Here is a 17,413-nt window from a genome sequence, read left to right as displayed (position 1 = left end):
GGGAACGGTTATGAAATGAAGTTTAATTGGAGCAAAGCTAATCAGAGCCTCTCATGCAAACAAATGAAAAAGAAGAGTCTATAAGCAATGTAAACACAAAACAAGCCTTGTAACATAATTACCAATAATCATCTAAACAGTATTGCAACTTAGAACACCGATAACATGGTTGATTAGACCATGAGATCAAGTGAGAGGGAAAAAGGAACAAAAAGAAAAGAATATCCAGGCATAGATTTTCAGTATATCATTAATTTAATCTTGTAAAACTACAACAATATTTGAATTGTAATGTGAATTATACCCTATCCTACAAAATGGGTATTTAAATTACTTATAGAGTTGAAGACTTTCACCTGCCTTTACACAAAAACCAGCAAACTATAACACAGAAAGTTGTTACACTACACATGTTTCCAAAGAAACCTTAAAGAGCTACATCAAGAGGGTCATAATGTGTTCAACAAAATGAGTACTGTAACTGATGAAATTATCCATAGTTCTAATAAGCCTCGTCTGTTTTCTTCCAAGCATCCCACCATGTTCCATCAATAACACCAGATGTGCTTCAAGTTGGGGTTGTCGATCTAGAATTCAAAACAACTTCAGTTAAACAGGATGGTGAAAAGGAAAAACAGGAAAATAGAATAAAAATACAAAGGATAGATCTCAAAAGTACAGCTATTTATCTTTGTTGAAAAGCAAAATATTAGCTTCAATCATGATGCCACCGGTGACACGAGGTTATGTTACTAAAAATCAGATTCTACAAAAATATCATTATCAAGTAAAGAATTGCAAAATATGTAATTGCAAAATATATATTTATGCTTAAATATACATAGATACGAGAGTTCTAAGCAGGGAAATAAGATCACTCAATTAATTCAGCATACCACTTGTACAAAATGTTGAAGTAAATGTAATTTAATCGAAGTTGAAACAGATAGTTTTAACTTTTCTTATCTAAGCAATATATATCTGCAGATATAATGAATCTATTCAAGTTTGCTGATGTGTGTCTCGTAAATTTGTTTCCCATTTCCACCTTTCATTATGCTACATTCAAGTTCTTTTCGAACTTAAATAATGTATTACTTTCCAAAATGAGGATTATTTCATGCTTAAGCATTGTTTAAAATGTTTTCAAGACCAACCCAATGAAGAATATCCAAGAGAGGATGATGTTTTCTTGGGAGATACATCTTCTAGCTACTCAACTTTAAAGAAAATGCATCTTCTAGCATATAATAAACATCAAAACAAAACAAATTCATTCGATTAGTAACAATTCAACAATCAAATCAAAGTCATCATAAGAAAATAATCAAGCAAATATTATACAACATACACGTATTAACATAAATTCAATAAGTAATTCTTCAAATAGGAACTTACTTTCAAGGAACTGGAACCAAACTTTCAACATAATCCTTGCAAAAGGCCCACCGCGGTTTATTGGTAATTATCTCTACTGTATTATTTGTCCAATCATAGATAGCTAGCAGCTCTCGCCTGTTTGCCAATACCAGAGTATTCTTATTATGAGAAATGTGCAATGGCAACCAGCATCCAATGTGTTGAAGATTTTGATACTTAATTCTATAGAGTTGAGTCCAAGACTCTCCAACCCCAAACTCCCTCATCTGCCATATAACCAAACAAGTTTGTTTGAAATCATGACAAAAACAAAGAGAGTCCACCAACACAGAAATAGTCGGCTCAATAAGCGGCACTTCTTCCAAACCCCGCGGAGGCATTAACTGCACATGTGTCTCAGCACCCAGATCAAGCGAAATGATCACAAATTGATCAAGAGTAATATCGTTGCTATGATAAAACCTATCCGCACCATAGCAATTCCGAAGCGCCAACCAATTAAGACTACCATTCAAATAAACACCGTGATTCTCACTTGGAAGAGTTAACCGGAGAGGACCAACCGGAAAACCTTGAATATCTCTCCAAACATTATCACGCAAACTAAAAACCCTCACCTCTGTTCTCAATTGAGTTTCACTTACACCGTCACCAATTTCACCGTCACCAACCAATCGTACCGCCACTACTTTATAATTGTCAGTTAAACTATCATAACCAAATGCATATCTAGAGAAGAAATAACGATGCTTGCAATAATCCTTAAAATACCCTAATTTCTTAGATATGGTATTTGTAGCTGGATTGTAGAAATTGAGCCAGCAATCTCTATAACTACCAGTGAAAGCAGAATAATGAGAAAAACAAAGCAATCCATTACAAGAACCAACCAACCAATAATGATGAGTGTCCAACAATGGATAGAAATGTTTCTCGGGTAAGGTGATCAGAGGATTCTCGATAAACTTACTTATAGGGAGGATTACGAAACGGAAATCTGCTACGCACTTTCCTGAGACAAGTGTGAGCTGAGGGTTTCGTGCAGATCGACGAAGATGCATTTTGATAAAGGCGGGATCGGAAATGAGGGAGTTGAAGAACTTACTTACGCATTTCATTTGCATAAGAGATTTCACGGAGAGGAAGGAGAGAACTTCCGCCATCAGTTCGTCGGGGAGGATTGGTGGTGACGACGGCGAGCTGGGCGGACGGCGAGATTGAGACGGTGGCGGATCCATTTTCACGTGAGCGGAGTGACGGAGTTGGAGACTCGTTGGATTGAAAGTTGAATAGCTGTACTGTGTGATGTGCCTGTGACCACTTTTTTTTTTTTGTTAAAACTAAATGAAAAATAATTTAGGATTCAAAAATACTGAACACTAGATGCCATATCATTTTTCTACACTCATTCTAATCCTATTTATACATAAAAAAAAAATTAGTACATTGAATAATTATGTATCTAGATAATATCTAGTATTATTTAATTCAATGAATTAAAAAAAATCCTATAAATAAAATCAAAAAACTTTAATTATTTTTAAAATTAAAAAGTTCAATATATTTTACTTTAAAATATTAATATTTGACTAAAACTCATAAATATTTAAGATTTATCTATAAAAAATAAAAGTTTAAATGCATGTATTATCGGTGGGTAATATTATATATATATATATATATATATATATATATATATATATATATATATATATATATATATATATATATATATTATAAAAATAAAAGAACAATTTTGTGAAATACATATTCGTCATTGATTAACAATATAAAAATATTTTATCCTGGCATTACACATTTTTTTTCTCTAATAATAATCTTAAATAATAGGATAAGTTTAAAAACTCAAAATTTTAATTTATTGTTGAATATAATATTTTGACTTAATTTAAAAAGAATATATGTTATTTAATTCTTTAAGTAATATTCTAAGAACACAAGCTAGAATTAAAAAAATATTAAAAAACATTTATAATAACATATTTATAATAAGATTAAAAGATTTTTTTTCTCTTTTTGTTCAAAGATTGAGAGAATATTTAGCTCAGCATCAACTTTGAAAACAATAAAAAAAATGAAGTTATTTATTGATTATATCCCTATGTATTTGTCAAATAAAATTAGAGATAATAATAGGTTGGCACGTTTAAACATTATCAATTTCGTCGCGGTCTTCTAATAATAGTCTTCACCTCCATCTTCAAATTTAGTCTGTAGAAATAATTGACCTATCCTTCCCGCATAATTTTTTTAAAATGCATATTTTTGCTATAATAACAAAAATAAATAATTAAATTAAATATTTAAGAATAGAATTAAAGAAAAATGAATAACAAGTCTAATAAACTTAAATTTTTAAGATTAAGAAGGGTAAATGGATAATAAATTTATTAAAAATAGGAATCATAAATTAAATTTATTAGACAGAATCGGGAAGGTCACGCCCTCGTAATTAAAAATTGGGTTTTCCTAGCACTCACTACCAATTAAATTGGTTTTTGTCCATTAGATGTTGACTTAGTTTGGATTTTTTTTGTCATGCTTAAATGTAACACTTATATTTATCTAAATATTTATTTATTTTATTTTACTTAGACTAAATTACAGTTTTGATTTCTAATTTATTTGATTCACGAAATTAATCCCCTTATTTTAAATCAAACAATTTTGGTCTTTCTTTCATGTTTTTATAGTCAATAGATGATATATGTGTTTTTAACTTATATTTATATATAAAGTTTCAAATAGGTTTATATACGAGGATTTGTCATGTTTCATAATAAATTTGTCACTTAAAAATAAAAACATAGTTAATTTTAAGTGCAAAAGTACGAAGGAGATCAAAATTATTTAAATTTAAAATAAGTGATCAATTTCGTGAATCACATAGAATAGAGAAAACAAATAGATGTGTCTTTATCTACTATTAATAAGTATTTTAAAATATAAAACTCATATTATAATATTAATATTTGACTAAAACTCATAAATATTTAAGATTTATCTATAAAAATAAAAGTTTAAATGCAATGTAATGTCGGTGGGCAATATTATATATATATATATATATATATATATATATATATATATATATATATATATATATATATATATATATATATATATATATATATATTAAAAAAATGATTTTGCGAATCGTCATTGATTAGCGGTATAAAAATATTTTATACTGTCATTATATATTTCTTTTCCCTAATAATAGTCTTAGACATAAGTTTAAAAACTCAAAATTTTAATTTTATTATTGAATATAGTATTTTGACTTTATTTAAAAAGAATATTTGTATATTTAATTCTTTAAGTAATATTCTAAGAACACAAGCTAGAATAAAAGAAATTATTAAAAACATTTATAATAACATATTTATAATAAGATTAAAAGAATATTTTTCCCTTTTTGGTCAAAGATTGAGAGAATATTTAACTCAGCATCAACTTTGAAAACAATAAAAAAATGAAGTTATTTATTGATGAATATCCCCTATGTATTTGCACTTAAAAATGAAAACATAGTTAATTTTAAGTACAAAGTACGAAGGAGACTAAAATTATTTAAATTTAAAATAAGTGATCAATTTTATGAATCAGATAAAATAAAGAGAATAAAACTACAATCAAGTCTTTTATTTATCTATCTAAATAGATGTGTCTTTATCTACTATTAATAAGTATTTTAAAACATAAAACTCATATATTATAATATTAATATTTGACTAAAACTCATAAATATTTAAGATTTATCTATAAAAATAAAAGTTTAAATGAAATGTAATGTAGGTGGGCAATACTATATATATATATATATATATATATATATATATATATATATATATATATATATATATTATATATATATATATATATATATATATATATATATATATATATATATATATATATATATATATAAAAAAATGAGTTTGCGAATACATGTTCGTCATTAATTAGCGGTGTAAAAATATTTTATACTGTCATTACATATTTATTTTTTCTAATAATACTCATAGACATAAGTTTAAAAACTCAAAATTTTAATTTTATTATTGAATATAGTATTTTAACTTTATTTAAAAAGATTTTTTGTATATTTAATTCTTTAAGTAATATTCTAAGAACACAAGCTAGAATTAAAAATATTATTAAAAACATTTATAATAAGATTAAAAGAATTTTTTTCCCTTTTTGGTCAAAGATTGAGAGAATATTTAGCTCAGCATCAACTTTGAAAACAATAAAAAAAATGAAGTTATTTATTGATGTATATACCCTATTTATTTGCACTTAAAAATGAAAACATAGTTAATTTTAAATACAAAGTACGAAGGAGACCAAAATTATTTAAATTTAAAATAAGTGATCAATTTTATGAATCACATAAACAAAAGAGAATAGAACTGCAATCAAATCTTTTATTTATCTATCTAAATAGATGTGTCTTTATCTACTATTAATAAGTATTTTAAAACATAAAACTCATATATTATAATATTAATATTTAAAACTCATAAATATCTAAGATTTATCTATAAAAATAAAAGTTTAAATGAAATGTAATGTTGGTGGGCAATATTATATTATATTATATATATATATATATATATATATATATATATATATATATATATATATATATATATATATATATATATATATATATATATATATATATTAAATATTTATTTTCTTTAGTAATAGTCTTAGACATAAGTTTAGAAACTCAAAATTTTAATTTTATTATTGAATATAGTATTTTAACTTTATTTAAAAAGATTTTTTGTATATTTAATTCTTTAAGTAATATTCTAAGAACACAAGCTAGAATTAAAAATATTATTAAAAACATTTATAATAACATATTTATAATAAGATTAAAAGATTTTTTTTTCCTTTTTGGTCAAAGATTGAGAGAATATTTAGATTTTTTTAAAATAACCAAGTTTTTCAAAAAAAATACGAAAATAATCCTGTTTTAAAAAAAAATACAACAATAATCAAGTTTGGTGAGGATGCGCCGGGAGAATTGGCGCACCCCCAAACCAGTAAGTAAGAAGAGGCGCCAGATGCATTGCTCTTTAATTTTATCATTAATTATGTTTCATCCATTATTTTATTTAATGTTTATTTTTATAAAATTAAAATATTCTTTTATACAATACTCTTTTTTATTAAACAATTCTTTTTATAAAATAAAAAATATATATTTTATTTAATTTTATCATTTTAAGAATAATCACAATACTCTTAATTTTTTAAAATGCATATTTTTGCTATAGTAACAAATATAAATAAATAATTAAATATTTAATCATTTTAAGAATAATCATAATACTTCTATTTTTTAAAGAAATATGAATAACAAGTCTAATAAACTTAAATTTTTAAGATTAAATAGGATAAAAGAATAATAAATTTATTAAAAATAAGAGTAACAAATTAAATTTGTTAGGCAGAAGCGGGGCCATGTCAATGTCATGCCCTCGTAATTAAAAATTGGATTTTTCTCGCACTCACTCCCAACTAAATTGATTTTTCTTCATTAGATTCGGATCAGGGTCGATTGAGTTTGAATTTTTTTCTATGCTTAAATGTAATACTTATATTTATCTAAATATTTATTTATTTTATTTTACTTAGACTAAATTATAGTTTTGGTATCTAATTTATCTGATTCACGAAATTAGTCCCCCTATTTTAAATCAAACGATTTTTGTTTTCACTCACGTTTTTATAGACAATAGATGATATATGTATTTTTAACTTAAATTTTTATATATAAAGTTTCAAATAGGTTTATATATATATATTATGTTTCTGTTTTTAAGTGACAAATTTATTGTAAAATATGACAAGTCATATATATATATATATATATATATATATATATATATATATATATATATATATATATATATATATATATATATATATATATATATATATATATGACTTGTCATATTTTACAATAAATTTGTCACTTAAAAACAGAATCATAATTAATTTTTAGTACAAAAGTACGAAGGAGACCAAAATTATTTAAATTTAAAATAAGTAATCAATTCCGTGAATCATGTCTTTTATTTATCTATCTAAATAGACGTGTCTTTATCTGTTATTTATAAGTATTTTAAAATATAAAACCCACTTATTATAATTAATAAAGTTAATAAATCTCTTTCAAAAATATGAATTACTTGAAAAATGTAAGAAAGAAGAAATACACAAAAATTTACAAATATTCTTTTATTTGTCTTATAAAAAATATCATATTTTTTATTTTAATTTAGCTCACTTGATATTATTTATGTGTAAGGTAATATTACATATATATATATATATTAATCAATTGTTTTTAATTTGTCAAGTCATATTATTATTTTAAAAGATGATATGATGGAATACACTTTCACAATTAATTAATAATCTAAAAATATTTTATATTGTTGCTACACATTTCTTTTTCTCTAAAAATAAAGCTTAGACACAAAATTTAAAACTCAAAATTTTAAATTTATTATTAAATATAATATTTTGACTGAATTTAAAAAGAATATTTATATATTAGTTATTTAATTAATATTCTAAGAACAAAAGCTAGAATTAAAAGAAATATTAAAAAACATTTATAATAAAATATTTATAATAAGATTAAAAGATTTTTTTTCTTTTTGGTCAAAGATTGAGAGAATATTTAACCCTGCATCAACTTTGAAAACAATTATATAAAAAAAAAAAAAAACCATTTATTAACATATATTCCTATTTATTTGTCAAATGAAATTAGACATGACAATAGAGCGGAACCTGAGGGAGTTTAAGTATTATCAATTCCGTTGCTCCTCCCGATCATAGTCTCCACCCTTATCTTCAAATTCAGTGGGAACCTCGCCATCTAGCATAATTTTTTTGAGATACATTTTTTTTTCCAATAATAATAAAAATTAATAATTGAATTAAATATTTAGTCCTTTTATAAATAATCATAATACTTCTATTTATAAAAAAAATAACAAGTCTAATAAACTTAAATTTTAAGATTAAGAAGGGTAAATAAATAATAAATTTATTTAAAATAAGAGTAATAAATTAAATTTAATAGACAGAAATGGGACGGGGCAGGGGCAGGTACTAGTATCTCCCACCCCTAAAATTCAGATTTTCCCCACATCCGCCCCAACTAAATTGGTATTTCTCCATTAGATTTGGTGCAAGGACTACGAGTTTGAATTCTTTTGTCATGCCTAATGTAATACTTATATTTATCTAAATATTTACTTGTTTTATTTTATTTAGGTTAAATTACAGTCTTAGTCTCCAATTGTATTTGAGTCACGAAATTAATCTCTCTATTTTAAATCAAACAGTTTTGGTCTCTCTCACATTTTTCCATAGAAAATTATTGAGAATTTTTTTTAACTTATATTTTTATCTATAAAGTTATACATACACACACACACACATATATATATATATATATATATATATATATATATATATATATATATATATATATATATATATATATATATATATATATATATATATATATATATGATAATTTGCCATATTTTACAAAAAAAAACTTGTCACTTAAAAATATAAACATTGTTAATTTTAAGTGCAAAAGTATGAGAAGGAACCAATGTATTGGGCCTCATGAAGAGGTGTCAATGCTTGTGGCGCTTGCATTGGGCCTCATGAGGAGGCGCCAATGCATCTGATGTCTGAGTGTTGCTTGAGAGAGAGAGATTTATATTTAATGTTATAATATAAAATTGCGATTATACTCTTAAGAAATTAAAATGCAAATATTAAATAATATTCTTAACTTATATATATTTTAAAACAATGATAAAATAAAATTAAATATATATTTAGTTATATTAAAATTTTAAAATAGGTATAAAAGTTCTAAGTGAAAATAATTAAGACAAATATATAGAGATGAAACAAATTAATCTAATGTAATTATACATTATTTTAAAATTAAGTGAAAAAAATTTCAACTAAGTTTTAGTAATTTATTAATCTACTGTAATTATACACGGTATATTAAATATATGATGAAACAAATTAGCATGAAGGATCTGTGGTGCAATGGTAATGTGTTTGACTTCTATTCAAACTTGGTTATTTTGGTATTTTTTTTGAAAACTAGGTTATTTTGGTATTTTAAAAAAGTACTTTTTTAATTTTGAAATATTTATACAACATTTCAAAAATTGTATGATACTATTAGGAATATACGTAATAATTTAAAATTGTTTATTTATTAGTTATTATTAAAAGAAAAATATTTTAGAAAATATTTGTGAGGTGTTGCGAGAATTGTCTAGACAATAATTTATATAGGTTCTTTTAGGCAACAATTTATATATGTTGTATAAAAAAATGTGTCAAAAACGATAAATATTATATTTTCTTTGTTTTATAATGAATGGTTTAATTGACCATTTCATACAAATTAAAATAAATGAATAAATAAAAAAAAGAGAATAATATGTTTACTAAAGTACTCTTATCATATATTGAAAATGATAAAAGTAATATTAATTAGAGGCTAAAATTTAAAAAGATATTTTGGAAATTGAAATGAATCATTCATTGTGAGAGAGTCTTTTATTCCAAATGAATGACTCATTATGGGACAAAATAAATAGTAAATGATTAAAATAATTAAGGGTATTATAAAAATGTCTCATAAAAATGTCTCATAAAAATATCTCATTTTCATATAAATAATTAAGGGTATTATAGGTAAAAGAAGAATTATTGTTTGAAAAATAACAATAATGATTAGCTTCTTTAGTTCATGTAAAAAGTAAAAAAAATGACACTTATAAAGGAAACGGATGAGAATATCTCTTTAAAAAATCAATACAACATTTATTATTTATTATTTGTTTTCACTACTATATTTTTAATTATTAACTTTCATTATTTTCAAGAACTCAAGTAACTATAATTAATAAGAGTATTTTAGTAAAATATATTTCTATTCCTTTTTAATTGTAATTTTTTGAAAAGAAATTATTTATTTTTAATGGTCATTTGTAAAGTTCAAATAGTATTAATTGCATTTTTATCAAAATTATCCAAGTAATTTTTAAATAGAGAAAAAAAATGTAATAAATAATTAAGGATGTTATAGATAAAAAAAATTATTATTTAAAAAATAATAATAATGATTAATTTTTTAATATATAAAAAGAATTAAAAAATAACACTTAAAAATATAAAAAAATATATTAATTTTATCATTACAATCAACGCATTTTATCATTTTCTTGAGAATAATGTAAAATTCAAATCAAACAGAGTTTAAAACTACTTTCCTACTTTTGTATAATAGTTTTTGGCTTTTTTTCCCACTTTTTATACACTGAACAACTCAAGTCTGGCTTTTATACAAGTTCCTGATTTGAAGTTGCTCTAAATTCCAAACACCACACCCACCGCCGCTTTCATGAATACCCAGCCAGAAACACCACCGTGTGACCTCTGTCAATCCAATCCATCATCGCCATCAGTCATCCTCCATGACGAGCTCATCGCCGACATCAAATCCCGTCTTCCTGTCAAACTTCTCATGCAGATGAAGTGCGTATGTAAGTTCTGGAAAACCCTCATCTCTCATCCTTCATTCATCAAAATGCACCTTGTTAGATCTGAACAAAATTCATACTCCTATGTCGTCTCTCACAAGAAATCCAAACATGACGGTGATTTCATTTTCGTACCATTTTCTGTTAATCATTTGTTACAAAACCGTTCCATCACCTTTCCTAACGACCCTTATTACCAATTGAATGATAAGGATTGTCGCGATGTCATTGGTTCCTGCAATGGATTGGTCTGCTTGCTCGGTTATTCTCCCTCCGAGCATGCGCAAACAGAATTCTGGCTCCGTTTCTGGAACCCTGCCACAAGAACAATTTCTGATAAATTAGGGTTTTTTCGTGATGTCAAGCCTGAATGGGGTTCATGGAATTTTGTGTTCGGTTATGATAACTCTACAGACACTTATAAGGTTGTAGCACTAAATACAGCTAATAACCGCCGAGAGGTGACAGTTTTGAGTTTGGGTGAAAATGTTTGGAGAACTATTCAAAGTTTTCCTGTTGTTCCCAGTAAGTTAAGTTCTTCTGATTCCAGAATGTATGGTGGTGTATACTTTAGTTGCACTGTTAACTGGTTGGGAACCAACCCTAGAAATGATAAACTTTTTGATGACTCCGTGATTATTTCGCTTAATCTAAGTACCGAGACATACACACAAATGCTCCCCCCTTCAGGTTTTGAGATAGTAATACCACTTGTAGTACCAAGTGTTTGTGTGTTGATGAATTCTCTTTGTTTTTACCATGATGCCGAGGGAACCCACTTTGTTATATGGAGGATGACAGAATTTGGAAATGATAAGTCTTGGACTAAACTACTCAAACTCGATTATCATCGCAATCTCCGAATGAATCATAAAATAGAACTTGATTTTCTGGCCTTGAAAATAATGCCATTGCATGTCTCTGAAGATGGTGATACAATAGTATTCGCAAACAACCTAGAAAGCCGGGCCATTCTCTATAACCGGAGAACTAAAAGAGCAAGGAAAACTAGAATTAACAAAAAGATATGTTGGTTCTCGATGAAGGGTCATGTCGAAAGCTTGGTGTCAACCTCTTGAATGTAAGTTCTTCTCCAACGATATACTTATTTGAATTTATACTAATTTATATTCTTGGTTTCTCTGGATCCTATTAACTTGTTTAGAACTCAGTTATCTATTTATATTTAAAGCATATAGTAATGTTCTTGCAAATCAATATATATTATTGAATATTCTTCTTGGGTTGATTACATCAATTCAAGTATACCCAATAATGACTACTGCTATTGAATTTTATATCTAGACCGCTGTGTCATCTATCGGTTGTATCATCTGTCAGACAGATTTGTACAAGATTTGGATTATTGAATTATGTTAGATAGATACTAAGGGCTCGTTTGATTGAGTTTTGATTTTTTATTTTTAAAAATGATTTTATAAATCAGTTTTAAAAAATTGTTTTTAAAAAAACTAATGGAATAAAATCTGTTTGGTAGCTCTGTTTTTAAAAATCATTTTAAAAATTTTAAAGTTAAAAACTTGTTTGGAGAAATTGTTTTTGGTTTCTAAAATCTAAAAATTGAAAAATTTATAGTTTTTAAAAACTATTTTATAAATCAATTTTAAAAGAGTTTCGAAGAAAAACAATAAAATAAAACATGTTTGGTAATTCTACTTTTAAAAATCGTTTTAAAAAGTGTACCACTTTTCCTTGTTTTTTCCTCATCATAATTTCCAAAACTAAAAACCAAAAACCAAAACCTCTAAAACCTGTTTTAGTTTTTTAGTTTTTAAAACTCTCAATAGAGAATAGTTTTCAAAAACAATTTTATAAAATTAGACTACCAAATAAATTTTCTTATTTTCAAATTTTAAAAACTAAAAAACAGTTTTACAAAATCAAATCAAACATGCCCTAAATATCTTTAGTGTTTTTCATCACAAGGAAATATGGCTTCACTTTTGAAATATTTAGTGTTTTTCATCACAAGGAAATATGGCTTCACTTTTGAGAATCTACCATTCACTTTCCATTTGTATTTTTGTTCTTGTTATGTGTTTTGCTGCTTTACCCTCTTGTCTAACTGGAGTCCTTTTTGAATTTTAGATCCACAAACTCAACTCTGATCAAATCCAACACCACTGATGATACATTTCAAGTTGGTAGGATGAAAGAAGCTTATTTGAGCTACATTCTCTCCAGATATAGCATTGGTTCTTGTCTTGTAAAGACATTGTTGGCCCTCTTGATGTCTATTTAGGGTTTCTTTGGAAACATTTGTAGCAACTTGTTATTGCTTAATGAGTGTGTGTGTTATTTTACAACTTTACTTCTGTTAGTATAAAAACAATTGAAAATGATTGCACAGAATGCTTTGAATGATATGTGTTATCTGGCTTAGGTTACCTTTTGCTGCTGGCAGTTAAACTTATATCCTTCCATATTCATTTATTATATATTTGCAATGAAACCTGCAATCTGTTATCTGGCTTAGGTTTGCGTTTTACAATTATATTCCTCAGCATTTCTAAGGATTTTTTCTTAGAACCTTTTGCAGCTACATCACCATGATGAATGTTTTCTTCAACCTGATCTCCAGTTTGACTAATTACTTCATCGTGATCCTTTCCAACTCGAGATATCAGTCTTATAGTTGCATGAATATTAGACTAAATATACAAAACAGACACAGCGGGAGGGTTTTTTTTCTTCCATCTATAGGATAAAATGTATATGTAATCCGACATTAATTACTTTTAATAACAAATAGATCTTCAACCAGTTCAATCATAAGAAGATAATTACCAATGATTATTCAAATGTAAAATTGCAAGATCATTTATTATAGAATAAACATTATGCTACTTTTGAGCTTGTATGCACATATCTATTCACATAAATAAGTAGAGCATGTGAAGCATATAAGTAGTGAGAACATAGTAGTTTAGCTTGTATGCAAAAAAAGTTGCTTAATAAAAGAGTTCATTAAGAAGTGTCTATTAAAGAGTGTATCCATAGTTTCGGGTAAAATTTTGGAATAAACTGTCCTATTATATTTAAAATTATTATTACTCCATCACACTTAAGACTTTTTTTTTCTTTTTTTTTATTTACCTCAAATTATTTATACTTTAGAATATTAATGTGATATTTATTATTTCGTTCTATTAATTTATCTTTATTTATCATATTTTAATCATGTAACTACTTCACTGTCTATTATTATTAATAAGAGTATTTTAGTAAATGACATTTATTTTATCATTGAAATCAATATACACTACAAGAAAATTTCTCTTTTGCCACATGATATAGTGATGTAAAAATTATGTGGCAAAAAAAGGGAGTTGCGACATGATATTCACGTCGCTACATGTTTTTATTGTTAAAAAATTGAGAGTCAGGCTAACACATGAGAAAAACTTTAAAAAAAATTAAAAAATGCTGTGACGTGGTAATCACGTCGCAACTTGAAAAGTAAAATAAAAAATTCAAGCGTGCACAGATTGACTGATGGGAGGAAATTTGAAAAATTAAGTAGTGACGTGAAAATCACTTCACAACGTTAAATTAAAAAAAAAATAGAAGAGAAAGTTGTGAAGTGAAAATCACGTGGTAAAGTTGTGAAAGAAATTTAAGAAAGAAGTTGAATCTGGGTTGTGTAAGAGATAGAAAATATGAAAATATATAGAGCAATCAGCGACGTGATTTTCATTTTACAACATTGCAACGTGATTTTTACTTCACAAATTTGCCCAATGATTTTCACTTCACAACTTTCTCACATAACTTTCATTTCACAACTTTGCCACGTGAAATAAAAAAGTCAGACGTGCACTCGTTGGCAGATGGGAAAAAATTTCAAAATTTTAAAATTTAAGTTGTGACGTGAAAATCACTTTGCAACGTTAAATTAAAAAAAAATATTTATGAGGGAAAGTTGTGAATTGAAAATCACGTGGCAAAATTGTGAAGTAAAAATCACGTGGCTGGTTGCTCTATATATTTTCAGATTTTCTCTCTGCCCAAATTCAACTTCTTTCACAAATTTCCTCTTTCAATTTTTCCTCCTCCACCATTTTTTCTCTTTCAATGTTTTTCCTCTTCTTTCTTAAATTCCAGCTTTCATTTTCGTCTTCAAATAAAATGTATTTCAAGAGAGCCCAAATTTTTTATTTTCATTTTTCGTTTCTTATTTGTTAAATATTGTGTTGATTTATTATTTTATAACTAACATTGCTAAATTTTATTCTTCAAGATTCAAGATTCAAGCTTCAAGTTTTTTTTATCTCTTTCAGGTATATATATATATATATATATATATATATATATATATATATATATATATATATATATATATATATATATATATATATATATATATATATATATATATATATATAAAATATATATATATATATATTCATAACAATTTTATATGGTGTGAAATATACTTTTTTTTAAACATAATAATTTTATTATTAATTTTAGTATATATTAAAACGTAAAACAATAATTATAGTTTTTTATTAAAATAAAAACTATTTTGTGACGTGATTTTCACTTCACAACTTTGCCACGTGAAAATCACGTCGCAATTTACTATAACATTTTATGTCATCACTGCTTAATTGAAGCAGATAAAGTGGAAAAATCTATGCAGAATATTGTGTCATGAATATCACGTGGCAAATTGTTGCAACATGATTTTCACGTGGCAAAGTTGCGACGTGATTTTCATGACGTAACAGAGTTGACACACGCGCTCTTGCCGCGTGAAAGTTCAAATCACTAAAAATATGTTGTGAAGTAATTTTTCACATTGTGATGTGAATATCACGTGACTACAAATAATTTTTTAATGATAATGAACCATTATCTTAAAAAAAACAAAAAAACAAAACTCTTATCGTAAGAGAAATGGAGTATTTGTTTAAAACTTCATTAATATAGGAAGTCACATATTCTAGCTACATCAAACATGATTTATACTTAGGCTGGTTGGTTGTGAATCACTCATGGATACATTGTCAAATAAAGTGCACTAGAATTTTAGAAGGTTTTGAATCTCAATATATTTATTTTTGTTGATTTAAATATGAAATTTTTTTAAAAATAAAAAATGAATTTTATTTTATCATTGTTAAAAATAAGGGTGAGAATAAAATAGAGTAAGTTAGATTTTTGGACGGCTTTAGGGTGGATTGATTAAAAAGTTGAACGACACGCTATGCCTATCTTGTGATCTATAATTGTATTTCTAGGTTTTAGTTTGACTTATTTAAAGAGAATTGTTCATTGTAACCATGTATTACTCATTCATAATTCAAAAATACCCGTTTTGCATTGTCTGGATTTTGAAATCTAGATACACTGCAATACTAGAAATTTAATTTTCGAATGATGTCTAATGCAAGTAAAAATATGTTTGGATTACAAAATTCGGATGCACCATACATAAATTGAAATATGGGCGCTAATATTTAAGTTACGCAGACAAGTTTTCCCTCTCCCTTCCATTACATTTCAAATAAAAAATAACTTCTCTCAAGAACACTAAAGTTCTTACAAATTCGATTCTAATATTTTTCGTCATTTTCTCTCGATATCTACTCATGTTCATTCAAACCAAACATATTTATCAACTTCTACTCCTCTTCATTCAAGACAAGCAGCTTCATCTCTCACATTTGACAAGTTTTTCATTCGAGATTTTGATGCATGCAATGTAATTCCTTAAATGATTCTAGTTAAACTCCATTAGATTACATCGAATATAAACTACTTAAGCTATATTAGGTTACATTCTCCGTTTGAATCATTATGCATTTTGGTTAAAGGGGTCATGTTGGGGTTTCTCATTGTTACTACAAAATTCGGATTTCAAAATCCATATTCTATGAAAACAATATTCCTAAATATTAAGTTTTGATGAAGACAAAATTTCAAGTGTCAAAAAGAAGGAAAAAACTTCTCAACATAAAGTATAAAGAGATATCTCAAGTGGATCAAATATGTTCTAAGTTATTGGATGACAATGACGGAAATAGACATTGATCATGATGATAAAAGGTTGAAGTCCAAGCTCGTTCAAGTATCAAGATTACATAAGTCATTGGATGTTGAATAAAGAGGATTTGATCTTGTTGCAAATGTATTCAATTATAATTCATAGTATGTATATCCTTAGATGCTCAAAAAATCATTCATCGTTTCATCTCAAATGTTTATAAGCATACATGCATAAATACCTTGCATGCCAAGTCTCTTGGAAAAATGTTTTTCAAGTTAAAAAACATTATGATCAATTACACTATGTTGGTAATTGGTTACAGGTTCAAATTTGATTGGTTTTTTGAAACTAATGAAGGTGTAACCGATTACAC

General features: G+C 25.9%; 2 protein-coding genes across 2 annotated transcripts; one reads left to right on the top strand and one right to left on the bottom strand.

Moving 5' to 3' along the window:
* Positions 1-224: 224 nt before the first annotated feature.
* LOC127127742 (F-box/kelch-repeat protein At3g23880) lies at positions 225-2,757 on the bottom strand. The gene is made up of 2 exons (XM_051057012.1): positions 1,399-2,757; positions 225-587 (listed from the first exon to the last, which is right to left on the bottom strand). The coding sequence occupies exon 1, from the start codon at positions 2,616-2,618 to the stop codon at positions 1,401-1,403; it is 1,218 nt and encodes a 405-aa protein (XP_050912969.1). The 5' UTR covers positions 2,619-2,757; the 3' UTR covers positions 225-587; positions 1,399-1,400.
* Positions 2,758-10,777: 8,020 nt separating this feature from the next.
* Positions 10,778-13,458, top strand: LOC127127740 (F-box/kelch-repeat protein At3g23880). Its single transcript, XM_051057010.1, has 2 exons — positions 10,778-12,105; positions 13,134-13,458. Exon 1 carries the CDS (start codon positions 10,886-10,888, stop codon positions 12,101-12,103), a length of 1,218 nt encoding a protein of 405 aa, XP_050912967.1. The 5' UTR covers positions 10,778-10,885; the 3' UTR covers positions 12,104-12,105; positions 13,134-13,458.
* The last annotated feature ends 3,955 nt before the right edge of the window (positions 13,459-17,413 follow it).

Source organism: Lathyrus oleraceus, chromosome 3, assembly GCF_024323335.1.
Source record: "Lathyrus oleraceus cultivar Zhongwan6 chromosome 3, CAAS_Psat_ZW6_1.0, whole genome shotgun sequence".
Classification (NCBI taxonomy): domain Eukaryota; kingdom Viridiplantae; phylum Streptophyta; class Magnoliopsida; order Fabales; family Fabaceae; genus Lathyrus; species Lathyrus oleraceus.
The sequence above is the reverse complement of the archived record's forward strand: the minus strand, read 5'-3'. Positions and strand labels throughout refer to the sequence as shown.